Here is a 15,967-nt window from a genome sequence, read left to right as displayed (position 1 = left end):
TTTTCGGATGATGCGCACAGATCCCAGCAGGGTGGCCTTTTGCAGTTGGCAGATCGTATTATTATTATTTTATGACACAGCAAACAAGATAGATATGCTGGATTTCGTATCACAAAATCCCAAGTCGAACACTTCCCAAGTGTCTAGGACTGTGTGATATATTTTCGGATGATGCATGCAAATCCCAGTAGGGTGGCCTTTTGCAATTGACAGATTGTAATTTTGTCAATGTTTATTGTTTCCAAATGCCGGCTGAGATCTTTTGGCAGGGCACCCAGTGTGCCCATCACCACCGGGACCACCTGCACTGGTTTCTGCCAGAGTCTTTGCAGTTCAATCTTGAGGTCCTGACAGCGGCCGAGTTTTTCCTGTTGTTTTTCGTCAATGCGACTGTCACCTGGGATGGCGACATCAATGATCCAAACCTTTTTCTTTTCCACAACTGTGATGTCTGGTGTGTTGTGTTCCAGAACTTTGTCAGTCTGGATTCGGAAGTCCCACAGTATCAACCTGCAAAAGTATTGGAAAATGAGCACGCAAAGATACTGTGGGACTTTAGCTTGAATAAGTGAGACTCTACTGTACATTATAATATTATCAATATTAAATGTACATAAAATATATTATTAGCGTAGCACAATGTAAGTATTATATATTACTACAGTAGAGTCTCACTTATCCAAGCTAAACAGGCCGGCAGAAGCTTGGATAAGTGAATATCTTGGACAATAAGGAGGGATTAAGGAAAAGCCTACTAAACATCACATTAGGTTATGATTTTACAAATTAAGCACCAAAACATCATGTTATACAACAAATTTGACAGAAAAAGTAGTTCAATACGCAGTAATGTTATGTTGTAATTACTGTATTTACGAATTTAGCACCAAAATATCACGATGTATTGAAAACATTGACTACAAAAATGGCTTGGATAATCCAGAAACTTGGATAAGCGAGTCTTGGATAAGTGAGACTCTACTGTATATTGTACTATACCACTATATTGCAATATATTATTAGTACTATTACATGTCATATAAATATACAATTATAATAGTGTATTACTAGCTGTGCTCGGCCAAGCGTTGCTGTGGCAAAGTGGTGGTGGTATTGGTTAAAAATTGTTGTGGAATTTTTATTTGACATTATTTGTATTTTTAATTAATTTCATTGTAACTTATCTTTTTTATTCATTATATTTTATTATTTTGTTGTATTATTTTTAGTTATTTTGTTATTATAGTATTTTATTGTATTAATTTTTTTAGTGTTTTTTATTATTTTTATTGTCTTATTTGTATTTGTTTTATTTCTTATTTTATTAACACTAGGCTGAGTGGGTTGCTAGATCAAGTGGGCGGAGCTTAGCCTTCTAACTGGTAGCAATTGGATAAAAACAATTATTTCTCTCCCTCTAATTAGGACTTTATTTTTCTTTTCTTTTTGTTGTTGGAACCTAGGGGAAGGATGGTGGGTTGTGTTGCCAAATTTCTAGGTTCTGGGGCTTGTACTTTTGTTGTTTAGTGGGAGGAACGGACATCATTACTCCTTTATATATATAGATTATTATATTTTATTACATTATAACAGTACAGTAGTGCAAAAGGTTGCCCAACATAACAGACTTTAAGTACTGATGGACTTCCAAGGCACGATGTGAGTTGTAGTTCACCCACAACCTTATGCATTTGATGACTTCATTGTTTCATTTTCTTCCTGGGGTCCTCATCCCCTCGAATTTTGTATGATCTCTACCCCCATTACACTTCTTTCTTATGTCGGTTGACCATTTGCTCAGTTGTAAACACTCATACCAGGCTATATGGCCCTGTGTAACACTATCGTCCAGAAGCATTGCATAAGATCATGGATACCCGGGGCCGCTGTTATGCCAGGCGCAATTCCATTAAAAGGCTATATAACACACCCCAGATGTAAACAGAGGGGCTTGAGATTGACATCAGGCCTCAATTAATTAGCTAAGAGCCTCTCTCCCCAGAAGAAATGCAAAACACGGGAACGGTTAACTCGGAAAACGCCAACTTCAAGGAACACAGGAACGTTTCTTTTCCGTGCTCCCTGTGAATGCACACCAAGGGGGTTACAGTGCTCGCCCGGTGTAATTTGGAACCGTCAAGAACTTTCAATAATATTTTGGGCATTAGCTCCACCCAGCTTCCCGATGGCATATAATGGGCAGATGCCCCCATTGCCGCCGTTCTTTGCTTTCCGGCGCATCAGTCTCGAGGGAAAGAACGGCGGAGTGCTTAAGCCAGATCGCTCCCGGGAAGAGATTAGACCGTCCCCAGGCTCCGGATCCGGAGAGACGTGCCGCGATGGCCAGCCGGTGGTATAAGCAATGCTTGGGCTGCCAGGTGAAAATCCATAGCCGTGACCGCCATACCCTCTGCCTCCTCTGCCTGGGTGAGGGACACATGGTCCCAACCTGCACGATCTGCCAGAACTTCTCCGCCGCCACCCGGAGCAACAGGGCCCGGCGCCTGAAGGCAGCCCTCTATGAGAGCTCCCTCCAAGAGCAGCAGTCCACCATGGGCCGGACCCGATCCGCAACCAGAGCCAATGCTGCACCCCGTGGCAGGCGCCGTAGGCCTTCCTCCAGGTATCCTTCGGAGGAGCCCTCCACTTCCTGGGCCTCTGCGCCCAAACGCATTCCGGCAAAGAAGACCTCAAAGCGCAAGGCAAAAGCCTCCCGGGCAAAAACTTCCCGGGCAAAAGCTTCCCAGGCCAAAACTCAGGCTCTGGACGCCGCTTCCGGCAGGGCGATGAAGGCCTCGGCCGAGCCTGAACACTCAGAGCCTGATGTCCGGTCTTGGCTCAATCTGCCCGAGGTCGAGGATGTGCCCTCTTCGCCCGAGGCCATGCTGCCGTCTGAGCCTATCTTTCATCGCAGGGCAACCTTCTGAAGAGCAGCCAGCAGTCGACGAGGCTCCCACACAAATTCAGCCAAGGGAGACAAGTGTCAACATTTTACCCCACACCAGGAGGAGACAAACGTCACAACTCGATTTTGCTCCTGGGCCACACCTTACAAAGAACCCTTCTCACCCCTACCAAGCATCCCTGCTTTCTCTCTCTCAGCAGAGCTTCTGTGGTCTCCCTTTGCTCTCCGCTGGGACAAGACACACCACTCACAAAGGGCCCACAACAACAAGTCCACAGTCCTGAAGACTCCAATGTTGATGGCTGTCCCGGACCGGATGAACAAAACTCCTGCCCTCACGCTTGGAGGCTGATATGCTCACGGATGACAAAATGACAACAGTTGACCGACCTCCTCCACAGATGCAAGTGCCCAAACTCCCCAGACCCACCTTGACACTCCATCCCTTTTCAGACCTCATGTTGAGGCTAGCTGCTGCCTTAGGTCTTCACGTTAAACAGCCCAAACTCCTGGCGGATGATTCGGTGTTCAATGAGGAAGATGCCCAAGCCGTCACCATAGCAGCTCTACTGTTCCTTCCCCGTCTACTGTATTGGTCCAATCCGTCTTCAATACTCCCGACCTCAGCTTAACAATCTGTATCTCATCCAGGATGATCATTTCCCCTAACTTAAATGCCACCCGCAAATCAACTCAGTCCAAAATGGTGCACAGATTTGGGTGCCCAACTCCTGGTAAGGGGGGAAATATCATAGACTTAAAAGATGCCTATTTCCATGTGGCCATTAGATGATTCCTCTCCTTTTAAGTGGGCTAAAAGATGTCCCAATTTGTCCCAACTCCTGTTCAGCCTCTTCACAGCCCCGAGAGTGTTCTCAATGTGCACAGTGGTAGTCGTTGCACATCATCTACGAGGCATTACACCCTTCCCTTATCTAGACGATTGGCTTCTCGCGGTACACTCTGGGTCCCAGCTGCTCCCGAACATTTTCAGCATCAAGAGTTTGGTCTTGTTGTCAACAAGGCGAAGTATGTCCTCGAACCCTCCCAGCACATCCATTTCATCGGTGCCACAATCGGCTCGTGTTGAAGCCATAGTCATACGCCAACTTGCCAAACCCTCCCAGTCTTATCCCAGCTCTAAACTTCAGGGTTGGAACCAGGTCCCAACCCTCCACCTTTGCAGTGGTTCTCAACCTGTGAATCTGCAGGTGTTTTGGCCTACAACTCTCAGAAATCCCAGCCAGTTTACCAGCTGTTAGGATTTCGGGGAGTTGGAGGCCATAACATCTGGGGACCCACAGATTGAGAACCACTGTGCTATAGCGTGGACTATAACAGGGATACTGCCTTTGGTTGTGATGTCCTACAATTTGTAAATATCACTGGTTATTGTGTTCTCGAATTCTTTCATGGCCGGAATCACTGGGTTGCTGTGAGTTTTCCGGCCTGTCTGGCTATGTTCCGGAAGCGTTCTCTTCTGACGTTTCGCCCACATCTATGGCAGGCATTCTCAGGGGTTGTGAGGTCTGTTGGAAAATAGGCAAGTGAGGTTTATATATCAGGGTGGGAGGAAGAACACTTGTCTGTTTGAGGCAAATGTGAATGTTGCCATTGGCCAGTTAACACCTCCCAACCAAGGATTCTCCCAGGTGGGAAGCAGCTAGGCTTTGAAGTTGCAAGGCTGTTCAATGCTAATCAAGGTAGCTAATTGCAATATTCACACTTGAATCCAACAGATAAGAGTTCCTTCTCCCACCCTGGACATTATTCCATATATATGTGTGTGTGTGTTTTCAACAGACCTTACAACCTCTGAGGATGCCTGCCATAGATGTGGGTAAAACGTCAGGAGAGAATGCTTCTGGAACATGGCCAGACAGCCCAGAAAACTCACAGCAACCCATACCTTAATTGGTTTGCTATAGTATAAGCTTACGTTTGGTATTCCCAGACCTCCCTTCTTTTGTATTTTGTACTGTTTTGCTTTGTTTCTTCTATCTCTTTTGTTCCCATTCCGTTTCTCATATTCTGCCCATTTGTAACGTCTCCGACTGAGCTTTTAATAGGTAGCATCCTGAACAAAAAGCTTGTTTTGGGTCGTATTTTCCTTTTGATTCATGCTGTTCGACCGAACCGTGACAATGTGAGCTTGGCAAGAGTATTCTTAATGTTTTTCCTTAATCTGATTGCGTTCCTTCCTTCTAATTTCCTCCATGTTTTCGTGACTCCTTTATTTTTATTCTGAACCATCTCCCTTCTCTTAACCTCTCTTCCTCTGCTTTAGTATAATTCAATAATAAGATTTCTGATTGTTAGGTGTGTCTCGACCCTTTGGATTTCCAAAGGTTTGTAGTGTTTGTAATGTTGCTTATTTCTCCCAACTAAGTCCTTGTTTTCTCATTTGATGAAACCTTTATGGTGACGATCAAAAGTGAAGCACTTACTTCTCAATACTTCAATCTTTCTAAGTCCAGGTATAGGCTGTATAGTCTTTATTTATATGGGAATGTTGTTTTTCATGCAACTGTACATGTCTAGGTTTGGTTAGTAAACCTCTTGTTGTTTGACATTCTCGTCTCTGGCTCTTCTTGAACACTCTGGCATGTCACCTTCTTCTGATAGAAGTTTTAAATTCAGGCAGAATATTCAGGAGATATATATATATATACACACACACACACATACACACATAATAATAATAATAATAATAATAATAATAATAATAATAATAATAATAAGAATAAGAAGAAGTTTATTTATATCCCGCCTCCATCTCCCCCAAAGGAGACTCGGGGCAGCTTACAGCAAAATCAAAATACAAGCAATGATAAAATATGAAACATCAAAGGACAACAACACAAACCAATAATAAAATATACACAATAGGCGAAAAAACACATGGGGTGTATAGCAGTTTTAAATTCAGACTGTATATTCAGTATATATATATACACACACATAGACATACACAGGGTGTATAGTAGACTGTATATTCAGGATATACACACACACACAGGGTGTATAGTAGACTGTATATTCAGGATATATATATATATATATATATATATATATATATATATATATGCACACACACACACAAATGGGGTGTATAGCAGTCTTAAATTCAGACTGTACATTCAATATATATATATACACACACACATAAACATGGGGTGTATAGCAGTTTTAAATTCAGACTGTATATTCAGTATATACATACAGTAGAGTCTCACTTATCCAAGCTTAACGGGCCGGCAGAAGCTTGGATAAGCGAATATCTTGGATAATAAGGAGAGATTAAGGAAAAGCCTATTAAACATCAAAATAGGTTATGATTTTACAAATGAAGCACCAAAACATCATGTTATACAACAAATTCGACAGAAAGAGTAGTTCAATAGGAAGTAATACTATGTAGTAATTACTGTATTTACGAATTTAGCACCAAAATATCACGATGTATTGAAAACATTGACTACAAAAATGCGTTGGATAATCCAAAACATTGGATAAGCGAGTGTCGGAGAAGTGAGACTCTACTGTATGAATTGGCAGTTAGTTTTGTAATGCCGGGTGCCTGGTTTTGCTTACTTTCATGGTGCACAGCAACCAAATAATAATAATAATAATAATAATGCTGCCAATCACATAAGATATCTGCATAGAGGTAGCCTGACAGTTGTTGCCTGGAGGCATGCTTAGTTTGGAAAAGTGATATTAATTGGCAGTTAGGTTTTGTAATGCCCGGTATCATAATAATGCCAATCACACAAGGTACCTGCATAGAGATAGCCTGACAGTTGTCACCTGGAGGCATATTCAGTTCGGAAAAGTGATATTGATTGGCAGTTAAGTTTTGTAATGCCCGGTATCATAATAATGCCAATCACATAAGGTACCTGCATAGGGGTAGCCTGACGGTTGTTGCCTGGAGGCATGTGGAATTTGGAATAGTGACATTTATTGGCAGTTTGGTTCAGAAATTTTTTTTCCTCTGTCTTTGAACGAGAGAATTCAGGGGAAAGCGCGAACGCAGTCCCCCACTACCACAAATTATGCAGTCGAGTTTCCCGCATTTGGGGAAATCGCAGGGGTCAGCACACCCGGAGTGCAATGGATGAGCCTCACCCTGGGAAAACCACCTTCGTGATCATGGTGTCTCCCCTGCCAGGTAAGTATGAGTTGAAACCGCCCCGCCTCGGCCTGGCCCCTGTTTTGCCCTGCCTTCTCAGTCACGGTGGGCACTCCAGCCAGCAGGCCAGAGCGGCAGGGAACACAGAACCGGACCTTCGGAAGCAGAGTCCCGGAGAGAGAGAGAGCCCATACCCTCCAGACCAGGCCTTAGGTGGGTACCACAATGCCTCGCTGCAAGGAAATCTGCATGCGTGGCCCCGCCCATCTTGACGTAACGAAGCCGCTTCGGGCCTGCTAGAGTAGGCAAGAGTTCTGAGGGAAATTTTCCCAATGGAAAGGAAAGTCACACACATTTGGATCAAAAATTAAGAGAGAAAAATTTCCCTCACGTTCTTGCTGTAGGCCCCGCCCCTCACGGCCTGCGATTGTCCCCTCCTTCCTTCAGCCTTTGCTGTAGGCCCCGCCCCCCGCCACTGGCCCCTCCCACTTTTCCCTCATGCTCTTGCTGTACGCCCCGCCCCTCGCGCCCTGCGACTGGCTCCTCCCTCCTCCAGCCCTTGCTGAAGGCCGCGCGTCTCTCGGTTTGCGATTGGCTCCTCCCTCTTCCCGCCCTTGCTGGAGGCCGCGCGTCTCGCCTCCTCCCCCTCGCTTTCCCTTCGCGGCCTCTGATTGGCTCCCTTCACCCTTCTCCCTCGCGGGCCTCATATTGGCCCCTCCCTGTCTGCCCCTCCCGGACGCCAATTGCTCCCCCTCCCCAATCGCGGCCATGCTCTACGCCCCTCCCCTCGCGGACTCCGATTGGTCTGCTACCCCTTCCCTCGCACCCGGCTAGGCCCCGCCCCCTCCTGAGGCCCCGCCCCCCGCTCGCCAGTAGGGCCGGCGAGCGGCGGAGGTGGCGGCTGCGCGCTGCGGTTCTGCGCTCTCATCATGGCGGCGGCGCGGGGCCATGTGCAGGATCCCAACGACCGGCGCCTCCGGCCCATTTACGGTACCGAGCTTTTCCTTTCCCCTTGCTCCCGGCGCTTTCCTTTCTCCCCTTCCCCCACACCTCCCTCAGCGTCTCCGCGCGCGGCAAACGGCGCCTGCCTTACCTCCGGACAGCGCATGCGCACTGGCTCTCCTCCTTTCGCCTCAGCTTCTCCTCAGCTTCGCCTCAGCCCCCCTGGGGCCCTTCCCGCCCTTTTCTCCCTGTCCGGGGTGGGAAAAGGAACAGGCCTTGGACCTGAGGAGGGAGCGAGGAAGGCCCAGAGTGGCCCACACGGCGCTCCACAGCCCCACTTGCCCCCTGCCAAGCCCCGAAAGAACAGCCCAGATACCTGAGCTTGTGCCTCGATACAAACACCTCACTTCCAAACCGAAGTGAGAGGAATCTCTCCCTTGAGAGGAAGGGGAATCCGCTCCTGGAAGAGTCCTCAAGCCCAGTCCTTGTTTCCACAACAAGTTAAAGGTCCCCAATGCTCTTCTCACAGGGACAGAAAGTGAGGGGAAATCACTTGGGCACAGGCAGTAAAAGAAACCCCCCTCTTCCCCATGAGCTCCAGAACTGTTTTGATCATGGTGGTGTTTATTTTTACTCTGCTTTTTCTCCCCACAAGGAGAGCTAGGGCCTTTCCACACTGCCCTATATCCCAGAATATCAAGGCAGAAAATCCCACAATATCTGATTTGAACTGGGTTATATGGCAGTATGGACTCTGGGCCCAAACAGCCATATATCCCAGAATATCAAGGCAGAAAATCCCACAATATTTGCTTTGAATTGGGTTATATGTCAGTGTGGACTCTGGGCCCTTCCACACAGCCCTATATCCCAGAATATCTGCTTTGAACTGGGTTATATATCAGTGTGGACTCTGGGCCCTTCCAAACAGCCATATATCCCAGAATATCAAGGCAGAAAATCACACAATATCTGCTTTGAATTGGGTTATATGTCAGTGTGGACTCTGGGTCCTTCTAAACAGCCATATAACTCAGGATATCAAGGCAAAAAAATCACACGTTATCTGCTTTGAACTGGGTTATATATCAGTGTGGACTCTGGGCCCTTCCAAGCAGCCATATAACTCAGGATATCAAGGCAGAAAATCACACAATATCTGCTTTGAATTGGGTTATATGTCAGTGTGGACTCTGGGTCCTTCTAAACAGCCATATAACTCAGGATATCAAGGCAAAAAATCACACGTTATCTGCTTTGAACTGGGTTATATATCAGTGTGGACTCTGGGCCCTTCCAAGCAGCCATATAACTCAGGATATCAAGGCAGAAAATCACACAATATCTGCTTTGAATTGGGTTATATGTCAGTGTGGACTCTGGGTCCTTCTAAACAGCCATATAACTCAGGATATCAAGGCAAAAAATCACGCTATATGTGCTTTGAACTGGGTTATATATCAGTGTGGACTCTGGGCCCTTCCGCACAGCCCTATATCCCAGAATATCAAGGCAGAAAATCACACAATATCTGCTTTGAACTGGCTTATATGTCAGTATGGACTCTGGGCCCTTCCAAACAGCCATATAATTCAGAATATCAAGGCAGAAAATCCCACAATATCTGCTTTGAACTGGGTTATATATCAGTGTGGACTCAGATGACCCAGGGCCCATCCACACAGCCACATAACTCAGAATATCAAGGCAGAAAATCCCACAATATCTGCTTTGAACTGGCTTATATGGCAGTGTCAACTCTGGGCCCTTCCACACTGCCATATAACCCAGAAAAATAAAGTTATTATTATTGTTGTTTTTATTCGGGTTTGGCCCCATGTAAGCCACCCTGAGTCCCCTTTGGGGAGATAGAGGCAGGGTATAAAAATAAAGTTATAATATAAAGGCAGAAAATCCCACGTTATCTGCTTTGGACTGGGTTATATGGCAGTGTCGACTCCGATAACCCAGGACCCAACCACACTGCCATATAACTCAGAATATCAAGGCAAAAATCCCACAATATCTTCTTTGGACTGGTTTATATGGCAGTGTCAACACAGATAAACCAGGACCCTTCCACACAGCCCTATATCCCAGAATATCAAGGCAGAAAATCCCACAATATCTGCTTTGAACTGGATTATATGTATCCACACTCAGATATTGTGGGATTTTCTGCCTTGATATTCTGGGATATAGGGCTGTTTGGAAGGGCCCACAGAATATCAAGGCAGAATAACCCACAATATCTGCTTTGAACTGGAATATCTGAGTTCACACTGCCATATATCCCAGTTCAAAGCATGATAATAATATAATGTAATACAATATTATACTAATAATATATTAATTATGTATTATATATTAAATGTAATATTACTAATAATGTTACCATATAATGATATAGTACAATATAGTAATTTAATGCTTATATTGTGCTATGCTAATAATATATTGTATGTACATTTGATTGTAAGCCGCTCTGTGTCCCCTCTGGGGTGAGAAGAGCGGGATATAAATGCAGTAAGTAAGTAAATAAATAAAGCAGATAATGTTGGACTTTTATTCAGCTGTGTGGAAGGGGCCCCAGCCGAACCTTATAACCCAAGACCTGATCCCAGGTTTTCTGTCTATTCCAGATTATCTGGCAGTGCAGATTCGGGCCCTTTCCACACATCTGAATAAAATCCCACAATATTTGCTTTGAATTGAAATATACGTCAATGTGGACTCAGATAATAATAATACTTAATTTATAGGCCGCCCTATCCAAAGGGACTCGTGGTGGCTTCCATACAAAAAACAAAGGCAAACATTAAATGCCTTAGTAAAAAAAACATACACATAAGTCAAACAGTACAGCATAACATATTATAAATGTATAATTACTAACCAGAAAATAGAATTAATAGTTAAATAAACATAGTTACCTAGACAAACACATGGGCACCATAAAAACCAAACCAAAGATAACCCAGCTCAAAGCAGGTATTGTGGGATATTCTCCCTTAAAATACTTGATATTCCGGGTTATATGGCTTCGTGGAAGGACCCTTCCACCCAGCCGTACAACCCAGAATATCAAGGCAGATAATCCCACAAGATCTGCTTAATTTTTTAAAATTTTATTTATATCCCGCTTTTGTCTCTCTATATACAGAGACTCCAAGCGGCTCACAAACTTCAAAGATACAATCATAAAACAGTGTATCGTGATATATTATTATATATTATAAGTAGAAATTATATTTAATATGTTATTACTATATAACAATATTGTTATATATTATTATATTATATTAGTATCATATCGTATTACATTGTAATATCAATATAATATGTTTAGACAATTTATTAAATTATTAGCATAGCACAATATTATTACTATATCTTACTATACCTCCAACAGACAAGAGTTCTTTCCCCTACCCTGGACATCATTCCACAGATATATAGACCCCACTTGCCTTGTTTCCAACAGACCTCACAACCTCTGAGGATGCCTGCCATAGATGTAAGCGAAACATCAGGAGAGAATGCTTCTGGAACATGGCCATACAGCCTGGAAAACTCACAGCAACCCATTTAATATATTAGTATTACTATATTACATAGTAATAATAATATTTTATTCTATGTTATTCTATTGTATTATTGTTAGTATTATATTGTATTACATTACATCATCATTATTATTATGATGATTAAACTTTAATTATATCCTGCCCCCTCTCCAACATAACTCGGGGTAGCTTAAAGCAAATCAATACAAGACCAAAGCAGGAATCAAAACGTAATACATAACAACAAAATCAAAAAAGCATAGCAAACTAAAATAACAATATCATAGTTAAATACACCGATTTAATTTATTGCTGGATTTAAAAACATATTGTGCACCAGGGCAAAGCCAGTTCAAGCCAGTTGGTATTTGTACAGATATAAAATCCACCATGATAAGTTATAATTAATTATTTCCAAACGCTTGCTTCCACGTCCATGTTTTCCATTATTTCCTGATAGTATCTAGAGAAGGGGGCCTGTCTGATTTCTTTGGGAAGGGCATTCCAGAGCCACTACTGAGAAGGCCCTTTCCCGCATTCCCATCAGCCGCACTAGTGAGGGTGGTGGGACAGTGAGAAGGGCCTCCCTGGAGAACCTTAAGGCCCAAATGGGTTCATAGGAGGAGACGCGGTCACACAAATTGGCAAATTAAATTGTTAGCATAGCACAATATTAGTATTATATATTACTACATTGTACTATGCCACTATACTTCAAAATTAATAGTAATGTTACATATAATACTGTATATAATATACAGTTATATTATATATTACTATTATTGTACTATATTATTATGCCACAATACGTATAATACACTACCAGTATTTATTCCAGATACCACAATATGTGCTTTGAACTGGGTTATCTGAGTCCACACTGCCATATAACCCAGTTAAAGGCAGATAATGTGGGATTTTATACACCTGTGTGGAAGGGGCCAATATCTGCTTTGACTGGGTTATCTGAGGGCCCCTTCCACATAGCCATATAATCCAGAATATCAAGGCAGATAATCTACAATATTTGCATTGAACTGGATTATCTGAGGTTATCTAGGGCCCTTCCACACAGGATCTGATCCCAGGTTTTCTATTTATCCCATATTATTTTCTGGCAGTGAGGACTCATAATTCAGTTTAAATGTAGAAAATTTGGGATTAGATCCTGGGGTATAGGGCCTGTCTGGAATGGCCCTGAGCCCATACTGCCATATATTCCAGTTTAAAGCAGAAAATGTAGGATTTGATATTTTGCTGATGCTCAAACTATGTGATTTAAGGGGTTCTGTAAGTTTACATTCTGCTACAGAAGGTGTACAAAGTGTGTCTCTTGTCTGGTTCCCAGGTCCTGCCTGTTCTTAATATTATGTTTTGTTTACAGATTTCATCTATACAATTCTGGAATCATAGGTTTTTGATGGGTGTGAGGTCAGGGATACCTCGAAAAAGTTGCTTTCCCCAGTGTAAAATTTGGCATGTTTGACTAGCATACAATTGTCAGTTTGTAGTTAAACATGCTGTAACAATGCATGCATGCAGTTTAATTACCCAAACGTCTTGTCGCATAACAGCTTTGTGCCCTCCTGATACCTTGGATTACAACTCTTGAGTCAGAAGAGAAGCAACATTCTCAACATGTCCACATTTAATTTTAAAATGTCCAGTGGGCTTTTGAAAATATATCTTACCTTCTTTTGTTTTTCAGTCACTTTTGAAAACTTTCTTTCTCTCCTGGCTTTGTTTTATTTCCAGTATTGTAGTCTCTTTCTTTTACTGTAGAACTGTTGTTCCTCCATTCCCCAGCTACTGTGCCCATGCAACTAGAGGCCCCCAAGTCAGGCAAAAGTGATCAACAATTTGGAATTGTACATGTTGATATCACAGAGGAAACCACATGCTTTCTCTGGATACCATTACACTTAGGTCTTCCTTTACCAATAATTCTAAGCATACTTTGACAACATTCAGCGTTATTTTTGATGACATCTCGAAAATTCCTCCACAGAGTGGTTTGCTTTTGATCTTAATTATTTTGTTGTATCAAGTACATAACTTTAATTAAATTCTCTTACCTTCCTGTCAGTGCCTCACACTGTCTAACACTCTTTCTAACAACTTGTAATTCCGGTAGCTCAAATAATGTTATTAGACTTGAGGAACCTGGTAGCTGTTTAGGTTTAGACTTGTGGTTGTTTGATGCGCGTGTAATCTTTGTTCTGTTTCAATTTTGTCTTATCTACACCTTTCACTACCAAATGCCCTCTGATCTTGGAAGCTAAGCAAGGTCAGCACTAGTTATTACTTAGATGGGAGACTGCTCATGAATCCCAAGTGCTTTAATATATATAATAATAATATACTTTATTTATATTGAGTCCGAGGGGACTCAGGGCGGATTACAGGTACATATATGGCAAACATTCAGTGCCATTATACAATTGACAGAGACAGACAGTACATAAACAGAGGCAAGGCTTCCCTCTTTTAATCTCTGGCATTGTCTGTGTTCGACTTCGCCGCGGGGAGGTGCTGTTGTTTCGTTTTCCACGCCAGGAGCCTTTCCTGGTTGGATTTTTGCTGGCATGTTTTTCAGGGCGCTTTTACCTCCCCGCCAAAGCGGTACCTATTTATCTACTTGCATTGTTATTTTCAAATTGCTAGGTGAGCAGAAGCAGGGCTGACGGCGGGAGCTCACCCCGACCCGGGCTTGAAGTGCCAACCTTCAGTCAGCAGGATCTTCTATAGCTGGCGGTTTAACCCGCTGTGCTATCCTAGCCCTTTAGGCTATATTTAGAGAAAAGGAACTGGCAAACCCACCTTACGCATTCATAGGGTTGCCATAAGGCAGCAGGCACACGCACACACATATCTTGTTATGTTTCCAGTTGCTCCATAAGGTTTCCTTACTAACACTCCTCCTAAGGTTGCATTTATGCAGTAGCGTCTCCACAGTATAAAGGTAAATTGCTGCTGGATGCATCACATTTAAGCAAGCTCTGACATGGGACCAAATAAAAAATTTATTCATGTTGTTCATGATCTACCCTTTGTGATGCTTTTAGAACTGTAAGCCTTGTGTATTGTGTGTGCATGTTCCCCCCAAGATTAAGACAAATGAGAATACAGACCCATCTTTCCATGATTCCTTTATTTTTTATCGTTTTTAAACTTATTTATTATGCAATGCTTTTGACACTAAATAAATAAATAGTAATAATATCTGATTTTTTCCTCTTTTCTTTAGATTATCTTGATAATGGCAATAATAAAATGGCTATCCAGCAGGCAGACAAACTGCTGAAAAAACACAAGGATCTTCACTGTGCTAAGGTGAGGTTAGGCTTTGTTTGTTTTAACTTGTTTAGTTGTTTGTGTCTTGAATCTTAAATCAGCAAGGGCCAGACTGTAGCTCTTGCTTTTCTGGCTGGAGTTCTGCTGCAGTAGTGCTTCTCGCTGTAGGGGACCAGTCTGCCAGGAAGCAATGCCATATTTGTGCCCAGTGGCATCAAATATATTTTGCTGTCCTGGAAATTTGCTGCAGACTGGTAGCCAATGCCTTGTTCTATGGACCTCCGCTTTGAGTTGCCCTACTCTAGAACATCTGCAACTTTGTTTTAGCTGCCATTTTGGCAAATAGAGACAAATGTGATTTCTGTTATTATGTTAAGTTTTGCGATAGATAGAGATGTGAGGCTTTGTGCTTTGGAGTCCCTGCCAGCATGAGGCCCTCGTTCTACTCAAAGCAGAGGTGGAGAACATCAGAAGGGCCACATACACCCAGTTCCTGGTTGAACCCTTGTTCCCTCTAAGCTCCCAGCAAATTGAGAGCAAATTTGATATTTTAATCAAGATCCCAAATATTGGAGAAGCGAAAGGGAAATCAGTTTGTATGTGTTGACGAAGGTTTTCATGGCCAGAATCACTGGGTTGCTGTGAGTTTTCCAGGCTGTAAGGCCACGTTCCAGAAGCATTCTCTCCTGGCATTTCGCCCACATCTATGGCAGGCATCCTCGGAGGTTGTGAGGTCTGTTGGAAACTAGGCAAGTGGGGTTTATATACATACCTGTGGAATAATGTCCAGGGCGGGAGAAAGAACTCTTGTCTGTTTGACGCAGGTGTGAATGTTGCAACTGACCACCTTGATTAGCATTGAATAGCCTTGAAGCGTCAAGGCCTGGCTGCTTCCTGCCTGGGGGAAATCCCATGTTGGTAGGTGATTAACTGGCCCTGATTGTTTCTTGTCTGGAATTCCCTTGTTTTTGAATTGAGGCAAGGCCATTCAATGCGAATCAAGGTGGTCAACTGCAACATTCACACTTGCCTCAAGCAGATAATGGACATCATTCCACAGCTATATAAACCCCACTTGCCTAGTTTTCAACAGACCTCACAACCTCTGAGGATGCCTGCCATAGA

The 15,967-nt window shown here is 43.1% G+C and overlaps 1 protein-coding gene and 1 non-coding gene across 2 annotated transcripts in view; one reads left to right on the top strand and one right to left on the bottom strand.

Moving 5' to 3' along the window:
- Window positions 1-6,923: 6,923 nt before the first annotated feature.
- Window positions 6,924-7,087, bottom strand: LOC134292926 (U1 spliceosomal RNA). The gene has a single exon (XR_010000036.1). It is a non-coding gene; the product is annotated as a U1 spliceosomal RNA (small nuclear RNA).
- Window positions 7,088-7,880: 793 nt separating this feature from the next.
- Window positions 7,881-15,967, top strand: part of naa25 (N-alpha-acetyltransferase 25, NatB auxiliary subunit) — a 38,579-nt gene continuing 30,492 nt past the window's right edge. Inside the window, exons 1-2 of the mRNA XM_008117334.3 lie at window positions 7,881-8,030; window positions 14,796-14,881. Of these exons, the coding sequence (XP_008115541.1) occupies window positions 7,970-8,030; window positions 14,796-14,881 (147 nt within the window). The 5' untranslated portion in view covers window positions 7,881-7,969. The remainder of the gene's footprint in view (window positions 8,031-14,795; window positions 14,882-15,967) is intronic.

This window comes from Anolis carolinensis, chromosome X (genome assembly GCF_035594765.1).
Source record: "Anolis carolinensis isolate JA03-04 chromosome X, rAnoCar3.1.pri, whole genome shotgun sequence".
Taxonomy (NCBI): domain Eukaryota; kingdom Metazoa; phylum Chordata; class Lepidosauria; order Squamata; family Dactyloidae; genus Anolis; species Anolis carolinensis.
Note: the sequence above shows the minus strand (reverse complement) of the source record. Positions and strands in the feature narration are given on the sequence as shown.